This window comes from Chenopodium album, chromosome 7 (assembly GCF_948465745.1).
Source record: "Chenopodium album chromosome 7, dcCheAlbu1.1, whole genome shotgun sequence".
Taxonomy (NCBI): Eukaryota; Viridiplantae; Streptophyta; class Magnoliopsida; order Caryophyllales; family Amaranthaceae; genus Chenopodium; species Chenopodium album.
The window spans coordinates 70,218,170-70,233,580 of record NC_137840.1 but is presented as its reverse complement, the minus strand read 5'-3'; the positions used below and the strand labels follow the sequence as shown (position 1 = coordinate 70,233,580).

At 31.6% G+C, this 15,411-nt stretch overlaps 3 protein-coding genes and 1 pseudogene across 4 annotated transcripts; all 4 read right to left on the bottom strand.

Moving 5' to 3' along the window:
- Positions 1-2,489: 2,489 nt before the first annotated feature.
- On the bottom strand, positions 2,490-2,907 carry LOC145640603 (cytochrome P450 71B23-like). The gene is made up of 2 exons (XM_081691856.1): positions 2,742-2,907; positions 2,490-2,572 (listed from the first exon to the last, which is right to left on the bottom strand). The coding sequence occupies exons 1-2, from the start codon at positions 2,905-2,907 to the stop codon at positions 2,490-2,492; spliced, it is 249 nt and encodes an 82-aa protein (XP_081547982.1).
- Positions 2,908-3,308: 401 nt separating this feature from the next.
- On the bottom strand, positions 3,309-5,480 carry LOC145638280 (cytochrome P450 83B1-like). Its single transcript, XM_081689247.1, has 3 exons — positions 4,844-5,480; positions 4,382-4,697; positions 3,309-3,945 (listed from the first exon to the last, which is right to left on the bottom strand). Exons 1-3 carry the CDS (start codon positions 5,404-5,406, stop codon positions 3,310-3,312), a joined length of 1,515 nt encoding a protein of 504 aa, XP_081545373.1. The 5' UTR covers positions 5,407-5,480; the 3' UTR covers position 3,309.
- Positions 5,481-8,175: 2,695 nt separating this feature from the next.
- On the bottom strand, positions 8,176-11,411 carry LOC145638279 (5-OH-xanthotoxin synthase-like). The gene is made up of 3 exons (XM_081689246.1): positions 10,770-11,411; positions 9,248-9,560; positions 8,176-8,914 (listed from the first exon to the last, which is right to left on the bottom strand). Exons 1-3 carry the CDS (start codon positions 11,336-11,338, stop codon positions 8,300-8,302), a joined length of 1,497 nt encoding a protein of 498 aa, XP_081545372.1. The 5' UTR covers positions 11,339-11,411; the 3' UTR covers positions 8,176-8,299.
- An 851-nt stretch (positions 11,412-12,262) lies between these two features.
- Positions 12,263-14,199, bottom strand: LOC145639357 (cytochrome P450 83B1-like; annotated as a pseudogene). Its single transcript, XR_014114872.1, has 3 exons — positions 13,625-14,199; positions 13,118-13,436; positions 12,263-12,962 (listed from the first exon to the last, which is right to left on the bottom strand). The product of XR_014114872.1 is annotated as a cytochrome P450 83B1-like (transcript).
- Between the last annotated feature and the right edge of the window lie 1,212 nt (positions 14,200-15,411).

The following is a 15,411-nucleotide window of genomic DNA, read 5'->3' as shown; positions in this document are numbered from 1 at the left end:
TCGATTGTAATTGCAGCAAAAAGCTTTCTCAACGAATGGTCATTTGATACAATATCTCCCGTTGTCTTAGCCTTTAATAGTGGTTTTCAATATTGCTGGGGTTGGCCTCAATAATCAATACGAAAAACTACATCCAATCGTGGTGATTATTGTAGCGATCATAATTGTTATAAATGTTAGAACTCATTTTCTAAAAAAAAAAAAAAAAAAAAAAAAAAACATATGAACTGTGCAAGATTCGAACATGCAACCTCAAACTCTTATATTAAATGTTTCATCAATAAACAATATTTATATATCTAGTGTAGAAAAGGCTTTTTGTATCGATTTTTGGGATTTAGTGGCGATTGTAAATGATACAATTTCTCACAATTTTATAAATGTGCAAAAATAGTGTGGATATGTATTATTATGTTTTCCGCATCGATTTTATATGGGAAAACCATGGTCATTGTAAAATGATACAATTTCCTTAAATATTTCACAAACATACTTGCATATTGTAGCGAATGTACAATCGCTACAAAATAATCGCTACGAAAAGACAATTTTCTTGTAGTGGATCTTTAAGTAAGATAGGTAAATTATATATTCCCTTCGTTTTTAATTAGTAGATACATTATTATCACGTCTGGTCCAATGTAGCACTTTTTTTTTTTTTTTTTTTTTTTTTTTTTGTTGGGTGAAGAACTATATTTTATCATAACTATAAATAAATCACTAAACATAATCAATACAAGTATATAATTTGTAAATAATGTTAAAAGTTAAAAGTGTCAACAAAAAACCCAAAGGAAGTACTAGTAGAATATTTGTTTCAAGTATGCAATTATCAGATTTTAATAATTTTATTGTACAATCGTGATCAATTATCAGATTTTAATATTTTTATTGTACATATTCGCTGTTTTCGCACTTGTGATTGATATTGTACAATCAAAATATATTTTTCAAGGATTAAAAACCTACCCTAATGGCCAAATGATTATATTAGAACACTGAACTTTGATTTATTAAAATTTCGCAATGGTTGTATAAATCAGGCCATTTTTTTTATTATATATTGGTGGTTAATTTTATCAATGGATGAACAAACTTGAAGAACATTGAAGAACGATGAAGAACATTGATGAACTATGAAAAGTAATTTTTGTATTTTGATTTTTTTTTTATTTAATCTTATTTTTGAATTTTATTATAAATAGCTTATTATAAAATAATTTTGACACAAAAAACCATTTTCGGAATCAATAATTAATTTTTGGAAATATGAAAATGAATTAAAATGGAAAAAAAATTAAAAAGTAGCTAGGTTTGACCAAGATTTTAAAATGTAACAAAAATTAGCTAATTATAATTAAGTATAGTCATGGTCACAATAAAGATGATCATAGTAGAAACATCCAAGCAAAATATAGTACTGCACGAGATCTAATGTAATAGGCCACACTTGTAGTCCTAAAATAATACTTCATGCACACATGCCATTTTATACTAATAACTTGTTTTCAAATTTTATTATTTTTCTTTTTTTTTTTGCCAAGAGGCATAATGGGATTTTCTTATGCATGGTGATGCCTGGGAATGTATCTGTTGGTTTTCGGGAAAACTCCTCAGATTGGAGTGTGTATCATAATCAATGTATATAGTGTTACAATACTAGTGTTAATCTTGTTAGGGATCCTAGTACGATAAGAATACAAACTCTATCAAAAATATATCCTAGCTCTACAACAAATATTATCGTAATCCTATAATATCTATCACACCCCCGCAGTCGTAGCGGGAGGAGGTCGTACGATAAGACTGGACCTAAAATCCAGAAATAATTCTCGTGGTAGGCCATTAGTGAAAATGTCCGCAAATTGATATCTAGATGGAACATGTAGAACCCGAACTTGTACCAAAGCAACATTTTCTCGAACAAAATGAATATCCATCTCCACATGTTTGGTGCGTTGGTGTTGTACCGGGTTGCCAGAAAGGTAAATAGCACTGACATTATCACAATAAACAATAGTATGTAGCCTGCCGTAGATGACAATGTAACTCAAGTAAAAGATTACGAAGCCAACAAGCCTCAGAGACAACATTTGTGACGCCTCGATATTCTGCTTCTGCACTCGATTTAGACAAAGTATGTTGGTGGTACGTGTAAATTAATTACTATTGGAGAAATTGCTAATAAATGTTGAGCACGAATTAAATTCTGTAAAAGAAAGTTTGGTGGAAAAAATGAAAAATTGCGGAAGCTAGCTAGATCGAAACCTAAAGCTCTGATACCATGTTGGATTTCAGGAAAACTCCTCAGATTGGAGTGTGTACAATACTAGTCCTAATCTTGTTAGGAATCCTAGTACGATAAGAATACAAACTATATGAAAAATATATACAATATATCCTAACTCTGCAACAAATATTATCGTAATCCTATAATATCTATTAGTATCATTTTCGATGTCTTCTTTCGTAACATCACTAAGCAATTCTTAATCAAAATAGTACAACAAATTTGCAAGTGCTAATTCCATGTTAGCGAAACCAAGATGAATTCCGGGGCATATCCTTCCCCCTGCACCAAATGGGATTTGTTCAAAGTCATATCCTTTGAAATCAATTGAACCTCCCAAAAACCTTTCTGGCATGAATTTTTCCGGGTCTGACCAAATTTCGAGATCTCTTCCAATAGCCCATGCGGCCATGCATTCACATATGCTAAAGTTTTTGTTAATATATCATACCCTTCAATGATGCTTTTTCGAATTGTTTCATGCACAATAGAATTGGAGTTACTGGCTGTAGCCTAAATGTTTCTTTCACCACTGCTTTGAAGTTTTCAAGCCCTATGAGGTCATTATTGTTGATGCGGCATCCCTTGTGCTGCATGACATTACGGAGCTCCGCCATTACCCAAATTACCATGGCTGCACTTGTATCCGTTCCTACTATTAATATGACCTGTAAAAGGTTTAGCGAGTTGGCACCATTAGAGTGACATCATAAGAATTCATATAACAAAAAAAAATGATAGTTTTTTTAGAGGATGTACACACCAACATATTAATGTTAGAATATGTAATTTTGTTATGAGAGTCTCATACTACAAACTATAGTAATGGATCTCCGTTCTCTAATAAAAAAAAATCCCTTCAACAAATAATACAAACTGATGTTCAATTTAACAAATAATTCAAACTATAGTACAACTTAACATTTAGATTATTGCATATTAAACAATGATATTTGATGTTCAATTATATTTACAAAATTTAACAAATGATAATATTTTTATAAAACCACCAATATATTTCACTTTATTTTGTTATTTCCTGTATCACACACTAGTTTATTTGCTAAAAGACAAAGAGGATTTTTCTTATGCATTGTTACTCCAAGTTGCACATCAGTGTCAATGTCGTCCCTCCTTAAACCAATAGGCAGTTCCCAATCAAAAAAATATAGTAAATTGGCAAGCATAATATCCAAGCTAGCAACACCAAGATGTAGGCCAGGACATATTCTTCTTCCAGCTCCAAAAGGAATTAGCTCGAAATCTTGTCCTAGGAAATTTATCAAACATTCCAAAAACCTTTCTGGCATAAATAAATCAGGGTCTTTCCAAATTTTAGGATCTCTATTAATCGCCCATAAGTTGACATATAACATAGTCTTGGATTGAATATCATATCCTTCGATGGTGCAATTTTGCAATGTTTCTCGTGGAATCAATAATGGAGTTGCTGGGTGTAATCGGAATGTTTCCTTAACTACTGCCTTGAAATATTTGAGATTTGAGAGATCACCTTCTTCGATAAACCCTTTGTTTTGAATTTCATTCCTAAGCTCGTCTTGAACTTTCTTCATTGCATTGGGATTTTTCAATAACATAGTCATTGCCCAAATTACCATAGCTATACTAGTGTCTGTTCCGGCTAATATGATATCCTGAGAAGTTATAAATATTTAATAATTAATACTTTAATTTGTAATATAGACATGCTCCGTATATTTTAAACATTTAATTCATGAAAAAACTAAATTGTTGACTAAGCCACATTTTATTTTAAAATATGAATAACTTAATTTTAATTAAACACATTTATTTTGAAATATAAATAACTTGAATGATGTCTTGCCATTTATGACCTAATCGAACCATGTAAATGTTATTGTACAAGTAAATTGCTAGCATGTGTACAGTGTATATGGCCAATATGGGATTACCATATAGTAATTGGCCTAGTTTTAAGATTTCACTAGGCCCAAGTGTAGAGCCCATTATCATTTCATTTTTTAATAAATGCATATTCTATAGTAATTATGTTTAATATTATGGGACGAAGAGAGTATTATATAAATGAGCAAAAGTAAGAATATTTACCATTAATGTTGCCTTAATGTGATCCAGAGTGAGGTCAAATGAAAATAAACGCTCTTTCTTGAGATGGAGTAGAATGTCAACCATGTCTTCTCTATCAGATTTAGGTCTCCTTACGTCAAGATGTTCATCAATGACTTCTTCAAAAAACTCTTCGAATTTCTTGAATGTTTTCTCAAGTTTCGAATATTTTCCAGCTAGCTTATCAAGCCAGCCGGTGTAAGGGAAGTAATCTGCAAAGAAGAAGCCGGCGATCAAAGCTTGAGCTTCATTCAAAAGGTCATGGAATCTACTCCTTGTCCCATCATCATTCTCGTAACTGTGGAGCGAGGCATAAGAATTTTTTCGTAAGAAAACAATCACATTTATATATGATAAACAATTTAACATCATGTATTCATGCACTTGCGTTCACTTCCTAATGAATAAAATTTATTAGTGAATTTGGGCAAGAGTAATACGTACCGTTTTCCAAAGGCAATCCTGCATAGGGTAGAACATGCACAATTAAACAACAATTCACTCAAATTGACAACTTTATTTTCAGACGAAAGAGATGAGATCTTTTGAATGGTCCTTGAGACTTCTTCGTGTCGAATTGGAGCAAAAGACTTGACTCTCTTGGAACTTAGTAGATGAACCACAAAAATCTTCTTAATTTCTCTATAATACTCACCATATGGAGCAAAAACAATGTCTAAACCATTGTAAGTTAGCCTTTTTCCACCAACCAACACTTTTCTGTTACAAAAGTTTTTATCTTGTATTTGTAACACCTCTTTGGCCATCTTAGCTGTTTGTATCACAACCATCGATCGATTTCCAATTTGAAAACGAAAGATAGGGCCATACATTTTTGCTAACTTGGTAAAGTAGAGATGAGGGTTTATGGGGTCAAATTGATGAAGATTTCCAATAATAGGAAGACCTTTAGGTCCGGGTGGTAGATTTAATTGTTTATTTTTTCTGTGTTTTAGAAGAAGGCAAATGAGAGAGATTGATGCAATGAATAAGAGGAAGAGTAACATATTTTCTTTTTCTTGCTATTATTCAACTATATATTGATGAATATGTTATATGTGTAGTTAGTTAGAAGTTTGCAACTAAGGGAGACATATATATATAGTTAGTGAGTATGTAGTCGGCGAAGTCTAAAGAGTGATGGTATCTTATCATCGAATTTATCACATGCGCTTATTTGTATAAAGCCCCACAAATACTTGGTATTGGTATGTAGCTGGCGTATAAAGCCCTAACTTGCGATTTGGATCACATATTTATACAAGTATTATTAATTAATTTTGAATTTAATTTTATTTATTGTTTAATGGCACATTACCAAGTTGAGTAACCGCGTAGGCGCGTAGCTATAGTACAACCACAACAATTCAGCACATTGCAAATATGAGTAGTTTTGTACTCCACAAACAATAATAAATACGAGTAATTGTTTTGTTTTCTTATGGCGTAACCGCGTAGCTAGTGGGGCTAGTCTTATTCCAAAATTTGTCTCAAATTGTGTTATCTTTATGTGTGTCACTCACTCACTCACTCACTCACTCACTCACTGTGTGTCCAACCAATAATTGCAAATATTGGTCTTCGGTTGGGAAATACCGAAATAAGAAGCTATATATGCAGCCCTTAGGGCTGCATATAAATTCGTAAATTAATAAACATTTATTACACCGATTTACTCGTAAATTGTCTATAAATTCCCAACTTAATACTAAAAAAAGAAAGTATATTAAATGCTTATATGCAGCCCTAAGGGCTGCATATAGCATTACCCTTTTATTATAGTACATGTATAATCTGTAAGATACAATCCTTAATTTGGCACGTTTTTGTTAAAGTTGATTAGAGTAGCTAAATGAGTGATTTTATTACAATATAATTTGAATATTAAAATTGAAGAAAGGTTAGATACTATATGCATGTATAAATTATTTTGATTAATTTGTATATTGATTGATCCCTTAAAATGCATGTCAAGAAAATGTGTTGCATTTAAAAGAAAATGAAAAAAATATAAAACTTGCCTTATATGCGTATGATGCATGCATAAATATATATACAAGAAAAAAAATTAAATTAAAAAAATTAGGGCTTGTTTGAAATCGTTTTTTTTTTTGTTTTTATTTTTCGATCTATTTTTTTGAAAACAAAAAGCCAAAAACAAAAAACAAAAAAACGGTGAGATATATATATATATATATATATATATATATATATATATATATATATGAGAGCGAGGGATAGCTCAAGTGGTTAGAGCTTCCCTCCTGATCCTAGGAGGTCCTGGGATCGATTAAATATATATATCTTAATGGAAATATTTAGGAAAATTCCCTATTTCTCATATTGCTCCACATACAATTGAATAAAAAATACCATGTAAGAAACAAATTTTGTTTCTCACTATGAGAAAACAAGGGCATCCCCAAATATTTTGTCACCATTATTAGAGTTTGACCATAAGAAATTGAGCATATCATTTTGGTGAGATTGAATGTGATTTGACTTGAATGATAAATAATCTTTTGTTTGAGTTAATTAGACCACAACTTGAAGTAATTAAGTCTCCAGATTAAATTGACTTATAAACTCAAGAATTGATGTAAAGCTAACCTTTTGATTCATAGTTCAATTATTAAAGTACTTCGTATTATTTTTAGTCAAATAATAATAAGATCCACTACACTTTGCTGGAACATATAGTCCCAATAGCCAAAATTGACATTTAAAAAAAAAGCAACAAATAAAACAACAAAATAGTTTTATTAAAATCCAACTTTGCTAGCCCTCTTTTATTAAAATTGGTGAAATTATATATTTCTCCATTTACAATCAAAGTTATTATTTTATTGGTTTACAATCTTTACATAAGAGTGATAAGACGTATTCTCTCCGTTCTTAATTTTTTTTGTTCCATTAGAATTTTTCATCATGGTTTTAAACTTTAAAGACATGTCTTAAAACGTGTATATCTCCATTTTTATATTGATAGAAATAATGAAACTTTATATTAACAAAATATACAATGAGAAGAATCTGACAAAATCACACATGACTATATTATTTCTTATAACAAGAAATTATAGACAAAGCTTTCAAAGTTTGACTCAAATATTAGCATTGGGTAAAAAAAAATTGAAATAGAAGAACAGAGGAAGTACGTAGTATGAATATAATTATACATATCGTACATTGACAAATTAGGGTGAAGAGAGAATGAATGGCTTTTGTATTGCTTGATTATTATTCATCAATAAGTTGAGTATTTATACAAAATCTACGAACATAAGATAAGAAACAATATTCCTAAAAGATATACTATATATCCTAATGATATATTCTCAAAATAATATATTAACATAAATATCCTAAATATATTATTCTCTTAAATGATATATACGGAAAATATATCACACATATATTTTCCGATATCTCTAACACCCTCCCGCAATCGTAACGGCAGTAACACGAACGTTGCGATTGGAAATTCTTCACTTTGTTGAAGCCGAGATGCACACTCTTGTGATGTCGCCTTCAATTTTTGTCTCTTCTTTTTCAACGATGAGAACGTTCATCTTTTCGAACTCATCAGTCATCAATCAAACAGGAACGTCATTCTCTCTCTCTCTCTCTCTCTCTCTCTCTCTCTCTCTCTATATATATATATATATATATATATATATATATATATATATATATATATATATATATATAATGATATATTCTCAAAATAATATCTTAACATAAATATCCTAAATATATTATTCTCTTAAATGATATATACTGAAAATATATGTTCCGATATCTCTAACATGCATGCATGAAATCTAATATAACAGGCTACAATTGTATTATGTCCTACAATAATACTTCAAGCTTACATTTTATACTAATAACTTGTTTTTAAATTTTATTAATTTTTTTCGCCAAAAGGCATAATGGATTTTTCTTATGCATGGTAATGCCCGGGAATGTATCATTATCGATGTCTTCCTTCTTAACACCACTAGGCAATTCCCAATCAAAATAGTACAACAAATTTGCAAGTGCTAATTCCATGTTAGCTACACCAAGATGAATTCCGGGGCATATCCTTCTTCCTGCACCAAATGGGATTAATTCAAAGTCATATCCTTTGAAATCAATTGAACTTCCCAAAAACCTTTCTGGCATGAATTTTTCTGGATCTGACCAAATTTCGGGATCTCTTCCAATAGCCCATGCATTCACATACACCAAAGTTTTAGGTAATATATCATACCCTTCAATTGTGCTTTTTCGAATTGTTTCGTGCACAATTAACAACGGTGTTGCTGGTTGTAGCCTAAATGTTTCTTTCACTACTGCCTTGAAGTATTCAAGCCCTACGAGGTCACTATTATTGATGCATCCCTTGTGTTGCATGACATTACGAAGCTCTTCTTGTACCTTTTTCATTGAAATAGGATTTTTCATTAGCTCTGCCATTGCCCAAATTACCATGGCTGAACTTGTATCCGTTCCTGCTATTAATATGACCTGCAAAAAGGTTTAATTTAGCAAGTTGCCACCATTAGAGTGATTTCATAAGAATGCATGTATCCAAAAAAAAAAAAAAAAAAAAGTGTTTTTTAGAAGATTAATTTGACAAGACAAGAACATTAATGTTAGAATAATGCGTAACTTTATTATGAAAGCCTCATTCTAGAATATATAGTAATGGATCTCCATTGTCTAATATGTGTTTTATCACTAACTTTAAAGCCGTAAATGTCAATGAAATTTATAAAGACAAAAGAAAAATACATTTGAGGGTGTATTCATGCCAAAGACGACTAGAATATGAAGTACAAGATGAAATATTTATGTTACCATTAAAACTGCTTTGATGTGGTCTAATGTGAGCTCAAATGAGCGTTCATTCATGAGTTGGAGTAGAACATCAACGATATCTTCTCGCTCGGATTTAGGCTTGTTTGGGTCAAGATGATCATTAATGATTTCTTCAAAGAATGCATCTAAATCCTTAAATGTCTTCTCAAGTCTAGAGAATTTTCCGGTTAGCTTATCAGACCACCCAATAATAGAAGGAAAATAATCACTAAAGAAGAAGGTTGTAAACATGGCTTCTGCTTCTCTTATTAGCTTGTGAAATCTGCTACTTGACCTTTCATCATCCTCGTACCTGAATTGAAATGTGCAAACTTGAACAAATGCCATTTTTTATTTGTTTATTTATTTATTTATTTATTTGAAAAAGAAGGTCATGTTTACCTCATTAGACATACAATTCTTACCATTAGACCAACTACTACTTGTCGGTTTTGATATTAAGTTCATAAACTAGTTTATGAGTCATGATGCATTCTCCTTTTGTATCGAGTCTCAATCCGTGCATGCCATCCAATTTATGCTAGAGATATAATACTATTGATCATATTACATATCACTTTTAACAAAAAAATTAATAAAGGATAATGTGAATTTGATATGTAATAAAATAAATTTAATTTTATAATAATACGTAAGTTTTGACTCGAAATGTCGTCCAGGCCCATACATATACGAAGTAGTTGACTTTTATGCAGATTATAATGTATTATGATACGGAGTTAGTAAGTACTTATAAAATTGCACTTTTAATTGGACTCCTTTGTCACAAATGGATCATTTTATTTGCCAAGCCCAACCTAAAAATGACACTGGGTCTGGCCGGGGCTGCCCTGAAGCTTAGCACGAAAAAAGCACGACACGGTACTGTGTGTGACAATTATGGGTCGGGCTGGGCCGCCTATATTTGGGAGAATCACATTAAGACCCGGCACAACAAAGCAAACTACAATCAATGCAATTTTGGCACGCAAGCGAGTCACGATGGCATGTGGGCCTGGACCGTGCACGGACTAACCTTTTGAAAACTTCGGCTCTGTACGGCACGACACAAACTTGTGTGCCGGCCTAACTAACCCCAAAACTCGTGGTACTGACACGAGCCATCTCTAGCCCAACCCATAATCGCCTCTAGAATAATGCCTAAATTATGCCTTTTATTTCCCGCCATTTTCTTTTACTACCTTTTGTGTGGATTAAAATAGGATAAGGCTTATCTCTAAACAAATTCAATAATCCTATATTTTTCTAAGCTTACACGAAACAAGTTAGATAGATAATAGAAATCATACATTGTCACATTGATACATACTCTCAAAACTCCACCAATATAATTTAATGCCACGCATATATAATACACAAAAAGTCAAACATCTAATTTCAAATCCATAGTTTTCAATACAAAATATTACTACGAAATAATAATTTTTCACAAACATGCACAATTTTTCTAAGCATTTTTGGTCAATAAAATGTTAAATTATTAGGGAGTTTGATGTAATACCTCTTTCCAAATGCAGTTCTACAAACATTCAATCTTGCAAAATTCGCTAGGAATTCAGTCAAATTTATAATTTCTGAAGCTTCGGAGAGGGATGATATCTTCTCGATCATTCTTGATACTTCTTCTTGACGAATTGGAGCAAAAGATTGAACTCTTTTAGAGCTAAGAAGATGAACAATACTAATCTTTTTAATTTTTATTTGATACTCATTATAAGGGGCAAAAGCTATGTCTAATCCATTATAACTTAACCTTTGAATTCCAACCATAGACGGTCTACTACAAAAGTTAAGGTCTTGTGTGTGTAAGACCTCCCTTGCTAACTTGGCTGATTGCACCACAATAACAGGTACACGTCCAAATTGTAAGCTCAAGATCGGGCCGTAGGTCTTGGCTAGCTCGGCAAAGTAGACGTGTGGTTTCGAGGTGTCGAATTGGTGTAGGTTTCCGATGAAGGGGATCCCTTTAGGTCCCGGGGGTGGATGAAATGGCTCATTTTTTTTGCGATTTGGAAGAAGGAAAAGTATTACTAGGGATAAAATTGCTAGAAAAGATATTATTATCAACATGATTTTATTGTAATAGGGTTAATTGTACTAATTATATATAGATAATAGACTGAATTGAAGCTTATGATCAATATTGTGTATATAAAAAAAAAAAAAAAAAATCTTCTGCAATCTCCATATCACAATATATTACAAGTTGCGTTACATGAAATGTGAGTGGCCATCTTTTATCCACGTGATACCTTGATGTTGTACGACATTATCAAAATTAATCTAGTATGGATATGATCATGAAAGAACGAAAACATTCACAGAGGATGCCCCGATTTTTCATAGCGAGAAACAAATTTTGTTTCTCACATGACATTTTCGTAAATAAACCAATAATTTTATTCAACTGTGGAGCCCACAATAATGAAAAAGTTGTTGATTTATTCACGAAAATGCCCTCATGAGAAACAAATTTCGTTTCTCACCATGAAAAATAGGGAATTTCCCAGCATTCACATGATTCAATAACATTGTCACTCGGCATACTCTCTAACCAATTGTGGGGTGGAGCATTTACCTAAATCTCTATTTTGCACTTGATTTTAGCATAACAAAAATTGTAAAGGGTATTAATAACTTACCAAGTAATTGTGTTGAAATAAAAAAAAAAACATGGAATTCAAAGGAGAGAAGAGGAAGAGAATAGAAATCATTTAACATTGATTCATTCCGTATTCATTCCATGTTACAATATAGTAATGAAAAAAGTTGTTGATTAATTCACGAAAATGCCCTTATGAGAAACAAATTTCGTTTCTCAATATGAGAAACAAGGAATTCCCCCAAAGATAGCTCAAGGTAGGATGGACATTATCTCATGATCATCATATCATGCATAATAACTCCCTACCAGTCAGCATCAAACTCTAACTATAATTAATAATTTACGTGACACACGTACATACGTATATATAAATGAAATTATTGATAAGGGACACATTTAACACACATTATCATTCATTCTCTAAATCTCAAAAGACAAGTAAATCATTAAGAACAAACTCATTGCATAGAAAATTTAATTACTAGTATATTTCCTTGCCACAAGGCAAAGTGGATTTTTCTTATTCATAGTCAAACCAGGAAGCGTATCAGTGTCAATATCTTCAATTTTCATACCCGAAGGCAATTCCCAGTCAAAAGAGAACAATAAGTTGGCTAGTGCTAGCTCAAAGTTTGCAACAGCAAGAAAAATTCCAGGGCACATTCTTCTCCCAGCACTAAAAGGAATAAACTCAAAATTCTGTCCTTTGTAATCAATTGAACTTCCCATAAACCTCTCCGGCATAAATATATCTGGGTTCTTCCAATATTCAGGATCTCTTCCGATAGTCCATACATTAACAAACACGAGGGTTTTTGGTAGTATGTCGTACCCTTCTATAGTGCATTTTTCGAGTGTGTCCCTGACTATTAGCATTGGAACTGGAGGACGGAGCCTTAATGTTTCTTTGATCACGGCTTTAAAATACTCGAGCTTTGGCAGATCATCTGTTGATATATAATCCTTGTTTCTTGCTGAATCCCGAATTTCTTTTTGTACTTTCTTCATCGCGGTTGGGCTCTTAATTAGTTCTGTCATCGCCCAAACTACCATTGCTGAGTTTGTATCTGACCCTCCTACGAACATATTCTGTGTAACACATTTTCAGAACCAGTAAGTTTACAAACTGTACAACAACAACAACAAAGCCTTAGTCTCAAATTAATTTGGGATCTGCTAACATAAATCGCCGTTAAACTCTGTCATTGAACCAAAAAAATATTGTAAGACAAGAACTTAATTACCATAAGAACTCCTTTGATGTGGTCTAAAGTGAGATCAAAGGTAAAAGCACGCTCTTTTCTAAGGTGTAATAAAACATCAATTAAGTCCTCTGCCTCAGATTCAGGTCGATTTGGGTCAAGATGGTCGCTAATGATTTCATCATAAAACACATCCAAATCTTTGAACGTTTTCTCAAGCCTCGATGATTCTCCGGTTAGTTTATCAAGCCAGCCGATGAAAGGAAAATAATCTTTAAAGAAGAAGGCCGCGAACATGGCCTGAACATCCTTTAGAAGGTCTTGAAATCTGCTTCTGTTGGACCCTTCATTTTCATCGTATCTGTGATAAATTTAATATAAGTTACTTTGCTCAACATTATTACTTGTATATATATATATGAAATATGACACAATGAAGCAAGCAGGGCTACTTAGTTTAATGAGATATGATTTTAATTTAATACATTTTGACAAATTCAAATCAAAAGGTTGTTAATCAATATTAGTAATACACTAATTAATACATACCTCTTGCCAAAAGCAATCCTGCATATATTGGAGCATGCAAAACTCATAAGCAACTCACTCAAGTTAACAGTTTCTAAACCAGATGAAATTTGTGTAGAAATCTTGTTTACCATCCTCAAGACTTCCCTTGTCGAATCGGAGTAAAAGACTCCACTCTTTTAGAACTAAGAAGATGTACAACACATATTTTCTTTATTTCTCTGAAGTATGCATAACTATGGGCAAAAGCTAAGTCTAACCCTTTATAACTTAGTCTTTGTGTTGCAACCATTGATGGGCGGTAACAAAAGTTAAGATCCTGTGTATGAAGGACCTCTTTCGCCGTCTTGGCTGATTGAACCACCACAGCTGGTGCACTTCCAAATCGTGTAGACAAGATTGGACCGTGAATCTTTGCTAAATTAGCAAAGTAGATGTGAGGTTTTGAAGGGTCGAACTGGTGTAAGTTTCCGATAATAGGAAGCCCTTTAGGTCCCGGAGGAGGATTAAATGGTTCATTCTTCCTTCGTTTTCGAAGAAGAAAGATAAGAGAGATTGTTGCAAGGAAGATGAGTGGGAGTATCATGGTAAATGATCTCCTTGGTTTTGGCTTATGTTGTGTTTTGTATATACACACTCTATATATAATACTTCGTCCGTTCTATAATACTTAAGACTTTGGAGTAGATACGAAGTTTAAAAAATTAAAAGTTTTATTTATACATTTGTTTATTATACTTGGATTTTTTTTTATTTTTTTTTTTTGGTATTTTTTTAATATAAAAAACAAAAAGTGGAAAAGGTGGGGTAACGAAGAAAGAGAAAATGTATGATTTACTATAAAGGTCCAAAAATTTCAGAACAGTCTACTTCTAATTTTGTATTTTAACTTATTTAAAATAATCAAAATAAGAAACGTAATCATGTTGATTAGAAAGTAGACAAAAAGTATATACAAATTGGAGAGTTGATGATTAACAAGTTAGTCATGGCAGCGCCGCCATGTAGTAAGTATGTGAAACTTCCTCGTTATTTAATTAGAGTCTCATTTTTAATAATGTAATTATTACTCATATAATAAGAAAAAATGAGACTCTAATAAAAGGACGGAGGGAGTATAACTTTTAACTTTAAATTCCATAGAGTACTAGTTTTGTGTCCCGATAATGTCGCATACTCACATTGTTAATTGAATTTTATTCTAAAAATTTTATCAAATTATGTTTAAGATAATTAAATTAACTTTCTTATAAACGTTTCTCCATGTATTTGTTGATTAATTTTATATTTTAATCAATTAAAATTTATATAGTTTATGAATCTTATTTTTAAATAAAACAAAATTTTGTGATGTAAAAATGATTGATGGATAAGATACATACTTAAATTTGAGATTTCAATCGAATCTCAGACAAATGAAAAAATTAATTTGAGATTTCAATCTCAGACAAATGAAAAAATTAATTTTCAAATTATTTGATTTTTTAACAAACTCAAGTGTTACTTAAATACATCTACAAATAACAAATTCCGTCATTACAGTAAATCTTGCGTGGACCTAGTCCACAATAATACATTATTGTGGACCTAAGATTTATACACACGTAACTAACATTATATTCAACATAGTGACCCTTAATTTTAATATAGTAACCTTATTTTTAACATAGTAATTTTTTTTAAAACTAGTGCGACCTTTATTGTTATTATGAACTTAAAGTACGACATTATGTTGAATAGTGACTTAATTTTAACATAGTGGAGTTTATTATTCATATTGACCATTGTATTAAAAATTTCATTAAAAA